The 16,284-nt window shown below is 38.1% G+C and overlaps 1 protein-coding gene across 1 annotated transcript in view; it reads left to right on the forward strand.

The window, feature by feature from the left end:
- LOC129722468 (MOXD1 homolog 2-like) overlaps positions 1-16,284 on the forward strand; it is a 73,551-nt gene that overhangs the window by 19,863 nt on the left and 37,404 nt on the right. Inside the window, exon 2 of the mRNA XM_055675917.1 lies at positions 5,937-6,363. Within this exon, the coding sequence (XP_055531892.1) occupies positions 6,103-6,363 (261 nt within the window). The 5' untranslated portion in view covers positions 5,937-6,102. The remainder of the gene's footprint in view (positions 1-5,936; positions 6,364-16,284) is intronic.

Below are 16,284 nucleotides of genomic sequence, written 5' to 3' on the forward strand. Positions count from 1 at the left end.
AATTAGCTAATGATTTTGATCATTTTATTAACATAAATGTAATGCAATAACAGTTGTTATTGTAAACTAACTCAGTTTTGTTAATGAATAAAGTGATTTTTTTTCCATTCAAACCTAGGCTGTGTTGAAAATCTTTGAATATTACCATGTACAAGTGTGTAAAATACTTTTTTAAGATTGACTTTTTTGAAGGAAACAATTTGAATTTTTTGTCTAATTCTCGGCATCAAGGTTTCCAGTACCATCGTAACTTTTTTACTATTCTTTACTCCCAACCGGGGGTTCCTCACATTGAAATCGCGAGTGTTCTCAAAAGGTATACTGAAAAAGGACAAGGAGTCATGAATGAGAATCGCGTACACCCATCGGATTCGAAGCCTTTCATTTTCAGAATTGGGAATGCCTGGACGAACACTTAAGTTTCGCATAGATTCTTGAGGAGTTCTCCCATTGGAAACGTATGCGCCAACGATAAGGAATCCTGAATTTTGGGTCCAATTCCTCTCACGATTCATTTGCTCTGATCTTATCGGTTTATCCTTATGACCACAGTTCTAAAATACTGATTTTTCAAAAAAAAAATCGTCTAAGATCCTATAAACTCTGAGATCCGCGTATAAAAAACCGCATAAATTCTGGAGTTTGGGTTAGGAAGACGTGTAGAAATAAGGAAGCCTCTTCAAAACCCTTCTAAATGTACAATTACCTACTCTTGCAGTACCCAGCGGACACGATTGTCGCTGCGAGTGAGCGAAAGTCGAACTAACTAACTTGTTCACTGGTAATTTGATGATGACGGCGAAAGGTGAAGCAATTTTTTTCAATACCCTTGTATGGTCCTGCCATCTAATTTTTAATATCCTTACACGATGCGGCCATCTAATTTTCAATATCCTTATATGGTGCAGCCATCTAGTTTTCATTCTTATCTGGCGGATTATGCACGACAAATCGATTTTGCTAACAACCAATTTTATGCGGATTTAAGTCATCAGATGGCAGCACTAACCGTTGTAAGATTGTCGTGAGCAAAATGTATGATAAAACTGGAAGTCAGGTATCTTGTTCTAGTCATCTCTGCCAATATACATAAGATACTATTACCAATAAATATTTCTTTACCGTAGTGGTTTGTTGTCGATCAAAAACATCGAAAACACTAAAATGATACGTGAAGTTGCGTTACTACTCAGTCAAATTTATAAACAAACATGTAGAGCGCCCATGGAAAGTCCACTTTTCACTGAAAAACTTAAAAAGCCATCAAAAGATGATAAGTTAAAATGCACTAAGCCGAAGATTTCATGTTATCTGTTTAAGAAAAATTTGTAGAAAAATCAATTTTGGGATGACGTTTTTGTGATGCTTGAGGCGGAAAAAAATTTATTCAACTTTGAAAAAATAAAGCTTAATCAAAAATATATTTTTTTTAACTTTTGCATGAGCAAAATGTACGGAAAAAAAGAGATGCAATTTCAACTTGAAAGTACAGGTCGGACTCGATTGTATATGTACTCGATTATTTTACGATTTGATTATACAGTCATACCTCGATATAAGGCAACCTCGATATAATGTAACTCGATATAACGTAACTTTTGCCTCGTTATAACGTAACTTTTTAAAATATATTGAAATTGAAAATAAATGATACAGCAACTGTTTTTGGGCTATAAATTACTCCCAGAAATGTTTGTAGAAAGATTTGAAACCAATGCGGAAATTGTCCAAAATAGGCATAAGGAAGGTTTAAAAATACTAAGAGATGATGGAAGATAGGTTTTCACGCATCCTTCAGTAACAATTCACAGTCTTGCATCAATTAAAATTTTTTTTTGCTTGTTAAACCTTTCTCTAAATGGGCATAACAAAGGTTTAAAATACTGGTAAGGTAGGAAATAGGTTTTCGCGCATTTGTGAGTAACTACCAACTGTCTTGCACCAAATAAAAAAAAAAATTTCTGCTTGTTGAAAATGGTTTAAAAATACTGATAGATGATGGGAAATAGGTTTTCACGCATCTTTGAGTGACCTCTTGTATCAATTGGAAAAAAATATTTTTTTTGCTCCTGAAAATATTTCTAAATGGGCATAAGAAAGGTTTAAAAACACTGATAGGTTATAGAACATAGGTTTTCGCGCATCTTTGAGTAACCTTTAACATTCTTGCAAAAATAAATTTTTTTTTTGCTTCGATATAACGTAACGAAAATAAAAATAAAGTTGCCTTATATCGAGGTATTACTCGATTATATATAGGATGAAATTTTTTTAATTAGTTTCAAATATCACTTACCTGAAGCTGAAATGTCGTAAGGTAAAGTCCATAAAATACGTAACACATAAGAGCGTTGCGGAAAATTATGAGAATCTATGCAAGAGGAGAGGGTGTTGGAAAAGTTATGTTTGCGCTGCGTAATTGATGGACGTTTTCGAATTGATTCTTGAAATAAAAAAACATAAAGGAAACTTAAAAAATAATACAGGTAGCACTCGATTATATATTGACTCGATTACATATGATTCGATTATATATAATTTTAGACTCAATTACATGTAAATAGCGATAATTTTTTTTTATTTTCAAATATGACTTATCTAGATATAATATGTCGTAAAAAAACATCCATAAAATACGTAACGCTTAATGGAAAGGGAAAAAAATAAAATAAAATAAAAAAATAAATAGCAGCAATTTTTTTTTTAATTTCAAATATGACTTATTTAGTTATAATATGTCGTAAGAGAACATCCATAAAACACGTAATGTTGATAGAAAGGAAAAAATAGAACAAAAAATTTAAAAACTTAAAATTTTTGAAATCTTTTTGAGGTTTTAGGTAATCGAATAGTTTTAGGTAAATCGAATAAACCCAGTTCAAAGTATTCTTTTCGTTTGACTGCATTTACCGTGAAACTATAATAGAAATATAATTTTATCTTGTAAGAAATGTGTTTCCTGACTTTAGGTGAGTTGATCAAAAAAATTCTTTTTATTTTGAGAGTCTATGCAAACGAAGATGGTGTCTAAATAGTTATTTTTGCGCTGCGTAAATGATGGGCGTTACCTATTTGGTTCATAAAAAATCAATAAAAAACAAAATAAATACTTTTTTTACGAATTTAATAAAAAAATAAAAAAAATCAAATTAAAAAGTTAGGCGTCGTACACAAATTACGTAACCGTAAAAACCCGGATTTAAGACCCCCTCCCCCAAATGTAACGATAAGTAACGTTCAATATGACTCCCCCCCCTTAAATTACGTAACGCCTACTCTAAAAAACTTCGATTTCGATGGAAAACCGCAGTTACGTAACTGTTACGTAGCCCCCCACCCCTTCCGCATATGTCACAATAAGTAACGCAAACACAACCCCCCTCCTCCCCCCCTAAATGCGTTACGTAATTTGTGTACGACGCCTAAATAAAAAAATGGAGAAATAAAAAAAAATGTAAATTAAATAATGTTAATAAAAAGGTATAAGAATTGAGAAACAAATTTAGAAAAAAAATAGAAGAAATAAATATAAATGGAAAAAAAAAAACAAAATTAGGAGATAAATTGAAATTCAAAAACAAAAGTGCTAAAACCTTATCCGAGAAAGTTGTTCTGAAACATCGGAAAGATTTTTTTTTATATTTTTCATCCGCCGAACCAGTAGCCAAAACACAAATGCCATCTATTGATTAAAATTATTGTTATACGCCTCAGATTTGATTTATTGCTAGTAAAATATCCTATATAAAAAAAAAGTAGCTAGTAAAATATCCTATATGTAATGGACATTGGTTGCCATTGCATTAAACACGCAAAAGTTGAAAAACTTATGAAAAAACTAACGAGCAAAGTTAAATTTTCGCCTGCCTACGAGTCAAGATGAAAATAACCAGAAAATTCGTTCAGTGTATATTGGGGAACTTATTTCAAACGATATTTTGAATAAAAGAGTGCTAAAAACTTTATAAAAATGCATCAATTCTGAAATTTGTGTTACGCAAAATTGTTGAACTGATTTTTGCTGTTTAAAAATCGAAAAAAAATTGGTGATACGCTTGGCAGACGTTGCGTTATGCCCAAGATACATTATTTATTCACCTTTTCCATTTAATAAAATCTCAATCTTCATCTATGGAATCATTTGCAAAGTAGCTCAAAAATCACTAAAGGCCAAGCTTGTTTATGCAAGTGAGTTGATATTAAATTTAACATTGATTGATTTTTATTACTTTAAGAAAAATTAAGAGAAGATAACATATTACGTATTACATGAGTTTAACCGTATTTAAGAACAAACATATGGAGCATCCATGAGAAATCCACTTTTGCTATCTATTTAATAAAATTATGACATTTGATTTACACTACAAATAATAGACTATCCAAATCTACACTTGTTGTACAAACTTATCTTCAATTTTGTCCTGTTTTGTCCAGGGCGAAACCTGTGTTTACCATTGTTATTAAAGTGGTTTTTGCTAAGCAGAAAATCGAAAAACTTCGATGATTCCTTATTGAGCTTCTCAATTTATTGAAAAATTGCGCTTATTTGACACAATATTGATTTGGTTTCGCACTTTCCATCTTTTATGTGTACAACTAGAGTTTTTTGCAAAGTGCACTAAGGTCGCTTTTTACGCGGGTTTTTTTACGCGGATTCCAGAATTTACGCGTTTTTTTCTACACGGATTCCGGAATGACCGCGTTTTTTTTACACGGATTCCGGAATATACGCGGTTTTATTTTACGCGGATTCCGAAATTTACACGATTTTTTACGCGGATTCCAGAATTTACGCGGCACATGTCCCCTGCATAAAAAGCGACTTTAGTGTATCTTGAAAAGCACTGATGGCCAAGCTTGTTGAATGTTGAATAAGTGCCATAATGAAGGTGATACAATGGAGTACAGATATGTTCCAAATGATAATCGAATTATTACCAACGGTTTGTTGATATAGTGATTTTTGAAACAGTACCAGAATGCTTTCATTCTAGAGATATTCTGAAGGGATAACATCAGGGCCAGATTTAGGCGCTGGGGGGCCCGGGGCAAATTTGTTTGTAAGGCCCTCTGTCCTTAAAACATTTAGAGGGAACGTCCGGAAGGTGACGAGCAAAAAAAGGTCGCCTTAGGACTAGGAGGGCCCCTTCAATCGGGAGGCCCGGGGCATTTGCCCCTTTTGCCCCTCCTCAAATCCGGGCCTGGATAACATAATAAGCATTACAGCTTACAAAATGTAAAGTTTTTCTGTGGATGTCTCAGTAGTAAGACGAGCTCAATCGTATTTTATAAACTAACATTTGGAGCACTCATGGTAAATCCACTTTAGCTATGTTTTAAAGAAAATGTTATTTGAATCCATAATGATAATCAATTTACGTTTAAAATAACAGACTGTCGAGATTTACACTTTTTATTTAAATTATTGATAATGTAATATTCAATAAATATTAAACGGGACACAAACACTTATGGTTCTCACAATGTGAAAACTACCTTTTTACCGACCGGTTTCGGGTAAGGACGGGTAGGACTCCAACATAATGCAGATTGGGACAACGCGAAAATTTTGAAAAGTGTGAGGAAATCGTCGCAACTTAATGCATGGGAGTCGATACATATCATGACATCGGAACAGCCGCTTATGAACGAGGATGATGCTCCCATACTGTCGCCTCTCTTCCACCTCACCAAACTGAAACTGTAAACCTCGCCGATTAATTAGTTGGACATCGGCCCCGTAGATGGGTAACAGCTTACCCGAAACCGGTCGGTAAAAAGGTTATTTTTACATTGTAAGAACCATTAGTGTTTGTGTCCCGTTCAATATTTATTCATTAGTTCTTAAGTTGCACCAACATTTAAAATATAAAGTGAATGTAGTATTTTTTTTAAATTATTAATTTTCATACTTTTTTTCTTTTTCCTACCAGGTGCAACCGTGTGCAGTGCGTAAGCTCTGCCCTCGAGAATGAGTGAAGTACGATAGTGCATTCGGCTAGTGTAAAGTGTAATTTCAAGCGTAAAATCGATTGTGAAAAGCAAAAATAGAAGAAATTAAATCAGTTCCCCATTACCCGCGACAAGTTCAAAATCAAAATGCATTCAACCAAAGTGATACCGCGGCTAGTGCTGCTAGCGCTTTTCTGCCTTCCATTCGCCAGTGGGGCCCACTGGGACCACGCGGTCGATCTGGACGAAAACTACCGGCTGCTGTGGAGCATCAACAATCAGGATATTACCTTCGAGGTACAGGCGCGGACCCTCGGCTACGTCGGCCTGGGCTTCTCGACGGACGGTTCGATCTACGGGGCCGACATCGTGATCGGTTGGGTCGATAACGGACAGGTTCACTTCCAGGTAAGTGCGTGACTTGGGATCCGCTGTTTTCGGGGAAGGAATAGGTAATTAGCGGGTTTAGAAAGTTTCTCCTTCTAAACAACAAATTAGGGGCGATTCGTTTCGTTGATGACGTCAATCAAACACGATCGCTATCGAGTCGAATTTGAAGCGCACTCATTTGGCAACCGATTCGGTAACAATTTTTGCTTAGTTAGTTTGAAACCAATTCACCAATTCCACCCACGCCAAAAAAAAGAAACCGGATGAATAACTTTTCCAAAATATCACCGCGTGCATTTGGTGGCCTCAATGCACTAGTATTTAGCGTATTAACCTACAATTCTAGCCAGCCAACCGCGCGCTCGAATTCGTCCACTCGAGCAGTCGAGACATTTTGGAAGCCAACCAGAAATTCGAACTGGCTCTCTCGCGCAGTCATTTCTCATACCCCACTTGAGCTGGTTGTGGTATTTCGCAAAACGTGAACACTAATTATCACGCTCCAGAAACAGCGCGTGCAATGTGGTCCGGGCATTTTTCCGATGCACCCTCCGGAGCGACACGACAGTGAGAATCGCGAGAAAAACGCAAGTCTTGGCATAGTTCCCGCCTTGCGCTGACGCAAATGAGACGGAAAAAATAATTAATTAATTCACGAAAATAAAAAACTTATGATCGAGCATACTGCAGCGTCTTGCATTCGACTCGGCGAACCCGGCGAACGGTTCTTGAGGTTTGGTTTAATTATTGCGGTTATGTCGAACCGCGCTTCTTTTCTTGTTTGCATTCAGCGCAAGAAGAAGCAACGGCTTTGTTCGACCTGAATAGAGCAGATTTGGGTTCGATGATAACTTAGATTCCGGTTTGTTCGGGCACTCGAAAGGGACCGAAACAGGGCCAGAGTTTCAATATTTGCTCTGTTACTTTGTGTTTTTCTTTGCCGTTTTTGTGTTGTTCCCGATACCTTGATTGGATGCTCGAGATAAGCACTTTTTCTGCCGGTTTTCTTCTCCTGTCGATTTTCCTCTTGTTTGATTGGAAAAGACTTTGTGGATGTACAACTTGGCACCAGTAATTAGTGGGCGTAAATTCCGGCCCTCCGGCTGATGTGGCTTACGTTCTGGAGTGGGGCGAGTACCGGAGATGATAGACAGGGCAAAATGTCGATAATCAAAACATCCGACGAACGTTCCGTTCGTTGCCGCACTCCAACAGCGGCAAGCTGCCTGCCAAACGTCTTTGGTTTCAGGTACAACATGAGAAAATTTATGTAGCGATTCTTGTCGCGCCCGCGTGTGTGTCATGCTGCTCATGGAACAAATTAGCATGACTGGAGATGGAGGATGCACCGGCGGCGGGGAGGCTGGTATTCGCGCCCACACGTTCGGAAATCCAAACACGTTGCTTTGTTTCTGGCTGGTTCGATTCTTTCGAAATTGTTCTGGCTAATATCGTCATCGAACGACGTCCGCAGGTACACGGAGCGCGGGCGGGGCGAAAAAAAAAATCAACACTTGTAACGAACATACCACAGATATGGCAAATTGAAAGCCACTCCCGCCCGACTCCTGCTTGCTTGCTGGCTTGGAGGAAAATTGTTAGACATCGTGTAACACTCGACTTGATTCGAGTATGTTTGTTTGTTTCTGCCAGTGCGAACATGGTTTGCTTTCGTCCGCCTTCCCTCCTCGGTGATGGATATTTAATAAATAGCCTATCTGTACGTTTAGACTAGCCTGTTAGTAAAATCGATTTAGAAACTCCTGAACAAAATCCTACCAAAGTTCGACTGAATGACGTATAGCAAGTGCAGTTGCGCAATTCTCCCGGTCAAAATGCAAAATTCAAACAATCACCCGAACAACCGAAATTGTCCCTCGAGTCGAAACTACGTTAACTTCTTGATTGTGTGCCCCGTAGGAAAAGTTCGAAATTTCAAATGCTCCAGCAGAGCATAGTTGTGAAAGAGCGAAAAACTTTTTATTTACTTTTGCTGATTTCGGACTGCTCTTGACTCCGCGTTTCTCCGGGGCCGGCGCTGGTGAAGGTCTCTGTCTGATTCGATCCGGTGACCCGCTGAGAGCCAAACGAATCTGCCGGTTTTCGATTTAATTTGACGAAAGATTGGTCGAAAAAGGCGGATTTGTTTGTTTTCTCCGTCGGGGTTGAACTAACATCAATCAATTTCGGACGATTACGTCGAGCAATTTTTGCTCCATCGTCCGGATCGGGTTGTTTCGGCAGCCAGCCAGCAGCTTTTCTCCGTCCGCACCGTGTAATTGCCAATTGATTCAATTCACTGGGATCGGTTTTTCCGGTGGTTGATCGGAGCAACAAAAAAAAAACGCTTCGATGTAACTTCAATCAGACTGATGTCGGTCTGGCTGTCCGATCCATAACCTAGCAATTATCGAAACAAGAAAAAAACGCTGTCATTAGACCGCGCAGTAGCAGCACCCTTCGCTGCTGACGGAGGTTTTCAATAGGCAGTCCAAAGTTCGCTTTTTATTGCTCAGTAATAAATCAAACAAATTAGCGGCAGAAGAATTTGCATTCAGTTTCAAGGTCCTTAGGCTGCGTAGCAGCAGCACCAGAGACACAGTCGATGATAAAAACTTTACCTGCGGCTGGGATCGCAATTTTATTTTTGTGCTTCGTAGTCTTTCTGGCCGCATTCCATGCAGGCCGCACGCGAGAGAGTCCTCTAGCCCAGGTAGCAGGGAAGCACCCCTCCTGAGTGTGAGGAAAGAGGGTCGAGGCTCGAAAACCGAAATACCTCCTACCAAATTAATGCTTCGACTGTTTATCGGTTTTCTGGGTAAACTTCGGGGCACCGATCATAAATCTATATTTTTCGGCTTAATGTTTGTTTGGAGGGCAGTGCTTTTGCAATAATGTGCACTTTTTCGGGGCTCGCTTTCTTTACGATTTCGATTCCGGCCCGGCAGTTTGGGACGTTTGTTTTTTTTTTGTTTCACGGTAAATGGAATTCCGGTGCGTCTGTCTCTGTGTGCGGAGAGACTCTTCGGAGGAGGAATTTGCATGTTTCGGTTTTCTCGAACGAGCGGCTGTAAATTTCCAAACATTTGCTTGTTGTAAATCAGCCGAAAATCGGCAGCCAGCAGCAGTGGCAGTTTTTCGGCTAGGTTCAATATTTACGATTAGAAGCCGGTAGGTGGCCCATTTGGCTCGCAGATAAGCTATTGCCTAGCATTCTTCCGTGGAATGAATCGTTGGACTTGGTAATGCATGCAAAATGGTAACAAAAATATTAGGAGTGGCTGAAGAAGTGGCAGTTACAGGCGACATTAGAGCAAATAACTGTAGGCAATTTCTAAAATTGATTTTGGCCGAATAACTTGAATCTTAGTCAGTATTCGATACATGAGTCTATGAATGTTTCTTAGGAGCAAACACGAAGCACCTTGAAAAGTTGAGCATCACCTGCAATGGACAGATTTATGTTACTCTATCTTGTGATTCTAACAACTTGGAGGGTTGTAGTCTTCAGCAAAGTTATTCAGGAGGTCAAGGGCTTTTATTTGGTGTACAGTTTGTTTCGAAATTCAGCCGCTACATGGCGCTAGTGTGCATATAGTTTTGGGTATTTTGAATATCATTTATCTGGTGGATCCAACCAGTTGAAAAGTTGTGGATTTCAGCAAAGTTGTTCAGGATGAAAAGTACTCCTGTGTTTTCATAAAGTTTGGTATGGAATTCAGTCGCTAGATGGGTAATTACATGAACAATTTGGAGTGCTTAGAACTAAATTTATCTAGCGAATTCCACCACTTAAAAAGATGTGGTTTTCAGGGAACTTGTTCAGAAAGTTATGCGCTTTTAATTTATGGACAGTTTCGTTGGAAAAGAGACCAATACATTGCTCTAGTGTCCGTTTTGTTTTCAATATTATGAACTAAATTTATCTCGAGACTTCAACTACTTAGAAACTTACAATGAGCTTTCAGAAACTGATTGAAACGGAAGGAAATGTCGACATTGAGACAGCTTAATTCCATACAATTTTGCAAAATATTACTTCTTTTCTTTCAAAAAGTTTGTACTACATTCTGCAAAAAAAGACCGCGACTGTGATTTCTTTACATTCATCCTCGAGATCTCCAACGAGGTACAACCAGGTCAATTAACACGAAGTCTAGAAAGCACTCAATAGCTTAGACGCATCAAAATGGCCGCGACCTGATGGAATTGCTACCGTGTTTTCGAAGAATCTTTCTGAAGATCTTACGGTTCCATTAGAGCGCAGAATTGAATAAAAATTTCGATTCAGGTGCAAAATTTGACGTTCGTAACTATCGAGGAATTACAACAGTTACAAAAATAACCCATTTTCACTCGTTTCGTCCCATCGGGATGCGGTATATTTTTCCAAATCTGTATCACATTTCCAGTTCGCTTATTTTTCGCTCGCTTTACTTCACATACTGTCTGCTTAATGAACTTGCGTGTTAACGGGAAAAAGTCGGTGTCAAAAATAGAAATTTAGTTTGAAAAACCCGTTTTCACCTGTCTAGAAAGTTATAATTGCGGCATAAGTTTAGGTGAAATACGTGCACTCTGATATTCTGAACAAGTTCACTGATGATCCCAACTTTCCGAAAAGCCTCAATCACGAAAATAATTAAGATTAAAATACGGGAAATTTCTTAGCGGCAGCATTCTGTGCTGAGCTGTTCCTCGGCCACAAGTCATTGATCTTATAACAACTTGACTGAAGAACGCAAGTTTATTGAAGGTTGGCGTCGTGAGATAACTTAAAGTCAAAATACAAAAAGTTGCGTTCACACTTTCACCACGTACCGGCAGAATGGCACTGACTCTTAACCTTCTGAAAACAATTTTGCTGAAGACCGCAGTGTTCTAAGATGTTGGAATCATGAGATAAGTCAAGATAACAGTACGAACAATTGTGTGCACACTAGCGCCACAACTGTCATCCATCCAGAAGCCCTTAACCTTCCGACCAACTTTGTTGAAGACCGCAGTGTTTAGGAGGTTAAAATCATGGAATAAGTAAAAGGTCAAAATACGACTAGCGCCACGACGCCGTGGAATTCCGTAGCAAACTATCCACCATAAAGAAACTCTTGAGCTTTTGAACAACCTTGCTCAGGCCGTAGCTTTCTAGGAAGTCCGTATAAAAAGGAGCAAGTGAAATCATGATGTCAATACTTTTTATTGAAGTCAAACTGAAGTACTATGAACTCCCTAAGGCTCCATTTGTAGCAATCCACCCATATTAGAGTACGGCGAGCATATGTTACAGTAGGTTTTCATATATTCAAAATACTAATTTTTTTGCGTTAAGAGATAGAGGAATGGTTAATTCGGCAAAATTTTAAAATAGGCAAAAATATGAATCTTTGCTGAACAAATAAAATTCCTATCTTCATTGGGTACAGAGTTACAGCGTATATTCTATGAAAGTTACTTAAAAGTTAGTTTTTTGTATTTAACTTTTGTGGGTTACATTTTACGAGAAAACGTTGTTTTAAAGAAGCATTTCGGCATACAAAACACACGTTATTGTCGAAGACCACACATCTCCAGGACTTTTTCTTACAAAGTTATGGCATGTTTTAGCTTATTTGTTCGATATAGTTATAAGGTCAAAACACAAAAAAAATTTCACACTGAAAGATGCACTTATGACGAACCCTTGACCTTCTGAACAAGTTTGTTGAAGACCGTAGTTTTTAGAAGGTTGAAAACGTAAAATACATATGTAAAGGTCAAAATACGACGAATTCCGAGCTCACTAGAGGCACGTAGCGAAAAATTATGTACTAAATTTTTTGACCTTCTGAACAAATTTGCTAAACACCGTAGTTTTCTAGGTAGTCGGAACCGTGAGATAAGTAAGATCAAAATACGAAGACTTGCGTGCACACTAGTGACACCCAAAGTTGAATAACTTTATTAAAGACCGCAGTTTTCTAGGAAGTTGAAACCGTGAGATTTACGACGAGTTTCGTGCTCACAGCGCCACGAAGCAATGGCATTACACACTGAACTGTCTACCATCTAGAAGCTCTCGATCTTATGAACAAGTTTGATGAAGACCACAACTAGGTCTAGGTCTGCGAAAACACGAGATATCTGTCTATTCCGGGTTATGTAAAACATTTTGGGGGGTGCTGCAATATTCAAACTGGATGTTACAATACTCATTGAAGCGATTGCAAACTAATGTCAGGTAGTGTACATAGAAACTGTGACGTACGCGTTTTACGAATCAAAATATTCCCCGAACAATATTTCGATTGTCCCAACTTAATCAATTAAAAAAAATGTAAAAATAACAATAAAATTTGCTGTTTACTCTCATAAAAAGTCATGTAACAACTTTGGAAATGAAAAATAAGGAGGGTCAAAATAAAAATAGTTCAATGTATTATGCCATTTCATCCTGGAAACCCAAGTAACCAGTAAGCACTAAATCATTACCTTACAACAATACTATATTCGATTACAGAATTCAGGGTAAGAACTTATTCTGACCTAAATGCTTGTATATATCTGATATAATGTTAAAAAGGCGAAATAGCGAGCTGATAAAGTGCTGCAGGTGGCAACCATTAATATGCATCACTAATGCTGATTTGGAGCACCCATGAGATTTCTCTTTTCTGACATGTGAGTTAGGAAAACAAACGAAAAAAAATTTAGAACCCTAATTATTTGGTGTTTGGAACGAATGCAAAAAAATATTCAGAAGTAATACATATGGTCTAAAAAGGTATCTTGGGTGGCAACCCGGGAACTACTAGAATCAGACTTTTTTTCATCTTCTGATATTGACGGTTCAGAAACCACGAGCCCAGGAGATGTAGATCCTCGATCAAACTCACTAGTTTGCAATTGTTTTGAATTGGGTATTTCGGAAAGCTTTCATGCTTTACCCGAGCTTTGCGTCGAAAATTCCCACTTCTTGAAGTTTTTTTTTCATCTACGTGGAGTATCCATGTTCCGTCTATTTTTAATCGACACATCTATTCTCGCTCGTTATTGGCACTTACGAAGAAATGTAATGCGTCTTCTGTATGCATTTAAAACACTACATCGTAGCACTTATGGTAACCCTTTAAGCGCATATTTTGTTCTCAGTAATGCTAGTTTAGCAGAATGCCCTAAACATTAAGAAACATGATATAAAGCTATTTGGCATTAACAAGGCTAAATTAGTGCTAATAAAATGCTATCTTCTAATGCCTATGGTTACTTGGGAAGATTGACAAACGAATAACGACTGCAAATCGTAGATATTTATTGTCAATGGGACGTAAGCAAAATTTCAAAAACGTAAAAAAGCGGCAATTGATTTAGTTTACATTTCTGAGACTACAAAAATAATATATCGATTTTTAAAAACTCTACTATCTGTGATTTCTTATGGATCACAAAAGTGAAATTCTGACCGCATTGAAGCTTTAATTCCTGAAGTCCGATTAAGCTCAAATTATGCAATTATGGTTGAATGAAAAAAAAAATACGATTTTTTTGAGTTTTAGAAGATGTTCCAAAGTTAATTTTTCCCATACATTTTATTAGCATCATGCATAATTACACACAAGAACTGGAGCTTAGGACTAGGTTTGTTTATATAAAATGATATAAGAGAAATGAATAAAAGTCTGCAATTTTAAATCGATTTACCAATCATTTGCATTGTAGAAAATATTTTCCGGGATCCCGAGATTTTAATGAAAACTTCCACGGGAATCCCGGAATCTTGAAAAAGTGGTGCAAAATTGCTCCTTATATACGAACTATTTGAATGTAACTGTGCCCAACATTTGCAGGAAGTAATCTTTAAACACAATTTTAGAACAATTGAAGGCTTTTTGCTGTATGAAAATATTATTGCTCTAAAGATCTCTACTTTTAGTGCTATCGAATTTTAACCTTTTTTCAACTCAAAATTTCTCAATTTTTTCTTGTTCCTATTTTAACGCTAATATGTACCTATATTTGTTTGGCAGTTTCCAACTAACGATTCGGTATCCAAATGCTTAGGATATAGGGTTCGATTGTTTAAGAAATGCGAATAAAACTTTTTCTTATATTTAAATCTCCTGGTGTGAGCATAATAATTGATTCAGGGCCTAAAGCAAAAGTTGAGATTTGAGAATAACAAAATCAATCTGGAGAAAAAAAAACTTTCTCAAAGAAAAACTGGCAATATATATAAAGGGAATCTTTACCTGAGCTGGTAAAAAAAATCATCTTGTTCTGGTTCTTCTGGTGGAGAAGACACCGGAAACTCTTACTGTTTTAGGGCCTTATGAATGGGTAATAAACACTGCTCTAAGCCAAGCTTAATAATTAACTGCTCTAAGCTAGCCTAAGCAAGGATTGCAATTCTCTACCTTCTGTAAAAAACCGTCAGTAATTTTCTAATAAAAAGTCATGAGTAATTTTTTTCGAATACAACTACTTTGCAAGCGATTACCATTAGAGTACTTTTCCTTCACTTTCCATAGTTTTTATGGCTATAAAGCACCCACTAACGACAGGCTAATACATAATGAAATTATTTCAACTAAAATCCCAAGCTCTAAGTACGCATCAAAAGACACAACCAGGCGCAAAAACGCACTTCAACCACAAGACACGAATGACGAATGACCGAATCACCCACAGCCACCCTAAGACTAGCCCATCGTTACACACGTTTTCTCTTCTACAATTTTTCAATTTATCCATTTAATTTCAATGCTGCTTTTTATGGGCAGCCACGACGCTACCGAGTGCCGTCTCTGCGAAGGTTAGTGCGAGCGCTGGTTTCACGCAGCTAGCCATTCCAGCTTGGATTAAAGCATATGAAGAAGTAAAAAAAATAGAGCCGAATGTGAATCGTACAATTACCGCAGTCGGATTAATGTGGCGGCATTAGACTGAGATAGCTGCAGCAGCAGCCAGCAGCAGGAAGCGGTAGTAAACGCGTTTACGAGGGTCGTAATGAGTTCCGGTTTTTTTTTTTCGTCAGCATAACGAGATTTCAACCTGCATGGGTTGAATGAAATGTAAATGATTTCAGTGATGTGTGGGGAAATCGTAAACTATCCTCTTTGTCAATGTTTATTTGTGAAACAATTCTCTTCCCAGGCCTGAAGGGAAAGGCAGATAAAAGCGTCTTATCGCGACATACTTCCCATTCTATCCAACAAGGTCAACTTCAATGCTCCCTTCAGTACTGTGCACATGGCGCTGATGGCGCTTGCCTCGGCTCACTGGCAGAAAACGGTTAGACGGCAGTCCGGAAACTGCTTAATTAATAAAAATTACCAGCAAGCTTTGCACACATGTGCGACGCCAAACAATTACTACCAGCAGCCAAACGATGATGATGATGATGACGCCGACTATAATCAGCATCATCATCATCTTCTCCTGCCAACTGGAACGAATTGGCAAACAGCGTCATCTTCAAAACAAGAACATTAACCCCGGCCCTCTTTGCTCCCGCGTACTTTGCTCCGAAATCATGAGGTTCGTAAATATCCTGGCGCATTTACCCCCCCTAGAGTTGGTAACCCTATTCGGGCAAATGGACCCATCTGCGCGACACATCGCGAGACTCCTCGGGCTTGTGATTATAATGCTCCCAACCAGTCGTGCCACAGTCAACAAATGAGAAATCATAAGAACACGAGAGTTTTCTCGCCGTAACACACTTAGTACCAGCAAGAAGAACTTTTTCGGCGGCGAGTCTACAAACTTCGTCGCTTTTGTTTCCTTCCAGAAGGAGCGCACTGTGTGTATGTGCATGTCTGCGAGTGGCAAATTATTATTGCTACTGTTATTGTTTCTTTCCACGCTACCCCGCCGCTTTGCTGGTGCCACCGTGACAGCAGATGGGTAGGGAAACTTGTTTGCACCATAAGAAACAGATCGTCGTACCGACCCCGAGCCAGA

Source organism: Wyeomyia smithii, chromosome 2 (genome assembly GCF_029784165.1).
Source record: "Wyeomyia smithii strain HCP4-BCI-WySm-NY-G18 chromosome 2, ASM2978416v1, whole genome shotgun sequence".
Lineage (NCBI taxonomy): Eukaryota > Metazoa > Arthropoda > Insecta > Diptera > Culicidae > Wyeomyia > Wyeomyia smithii.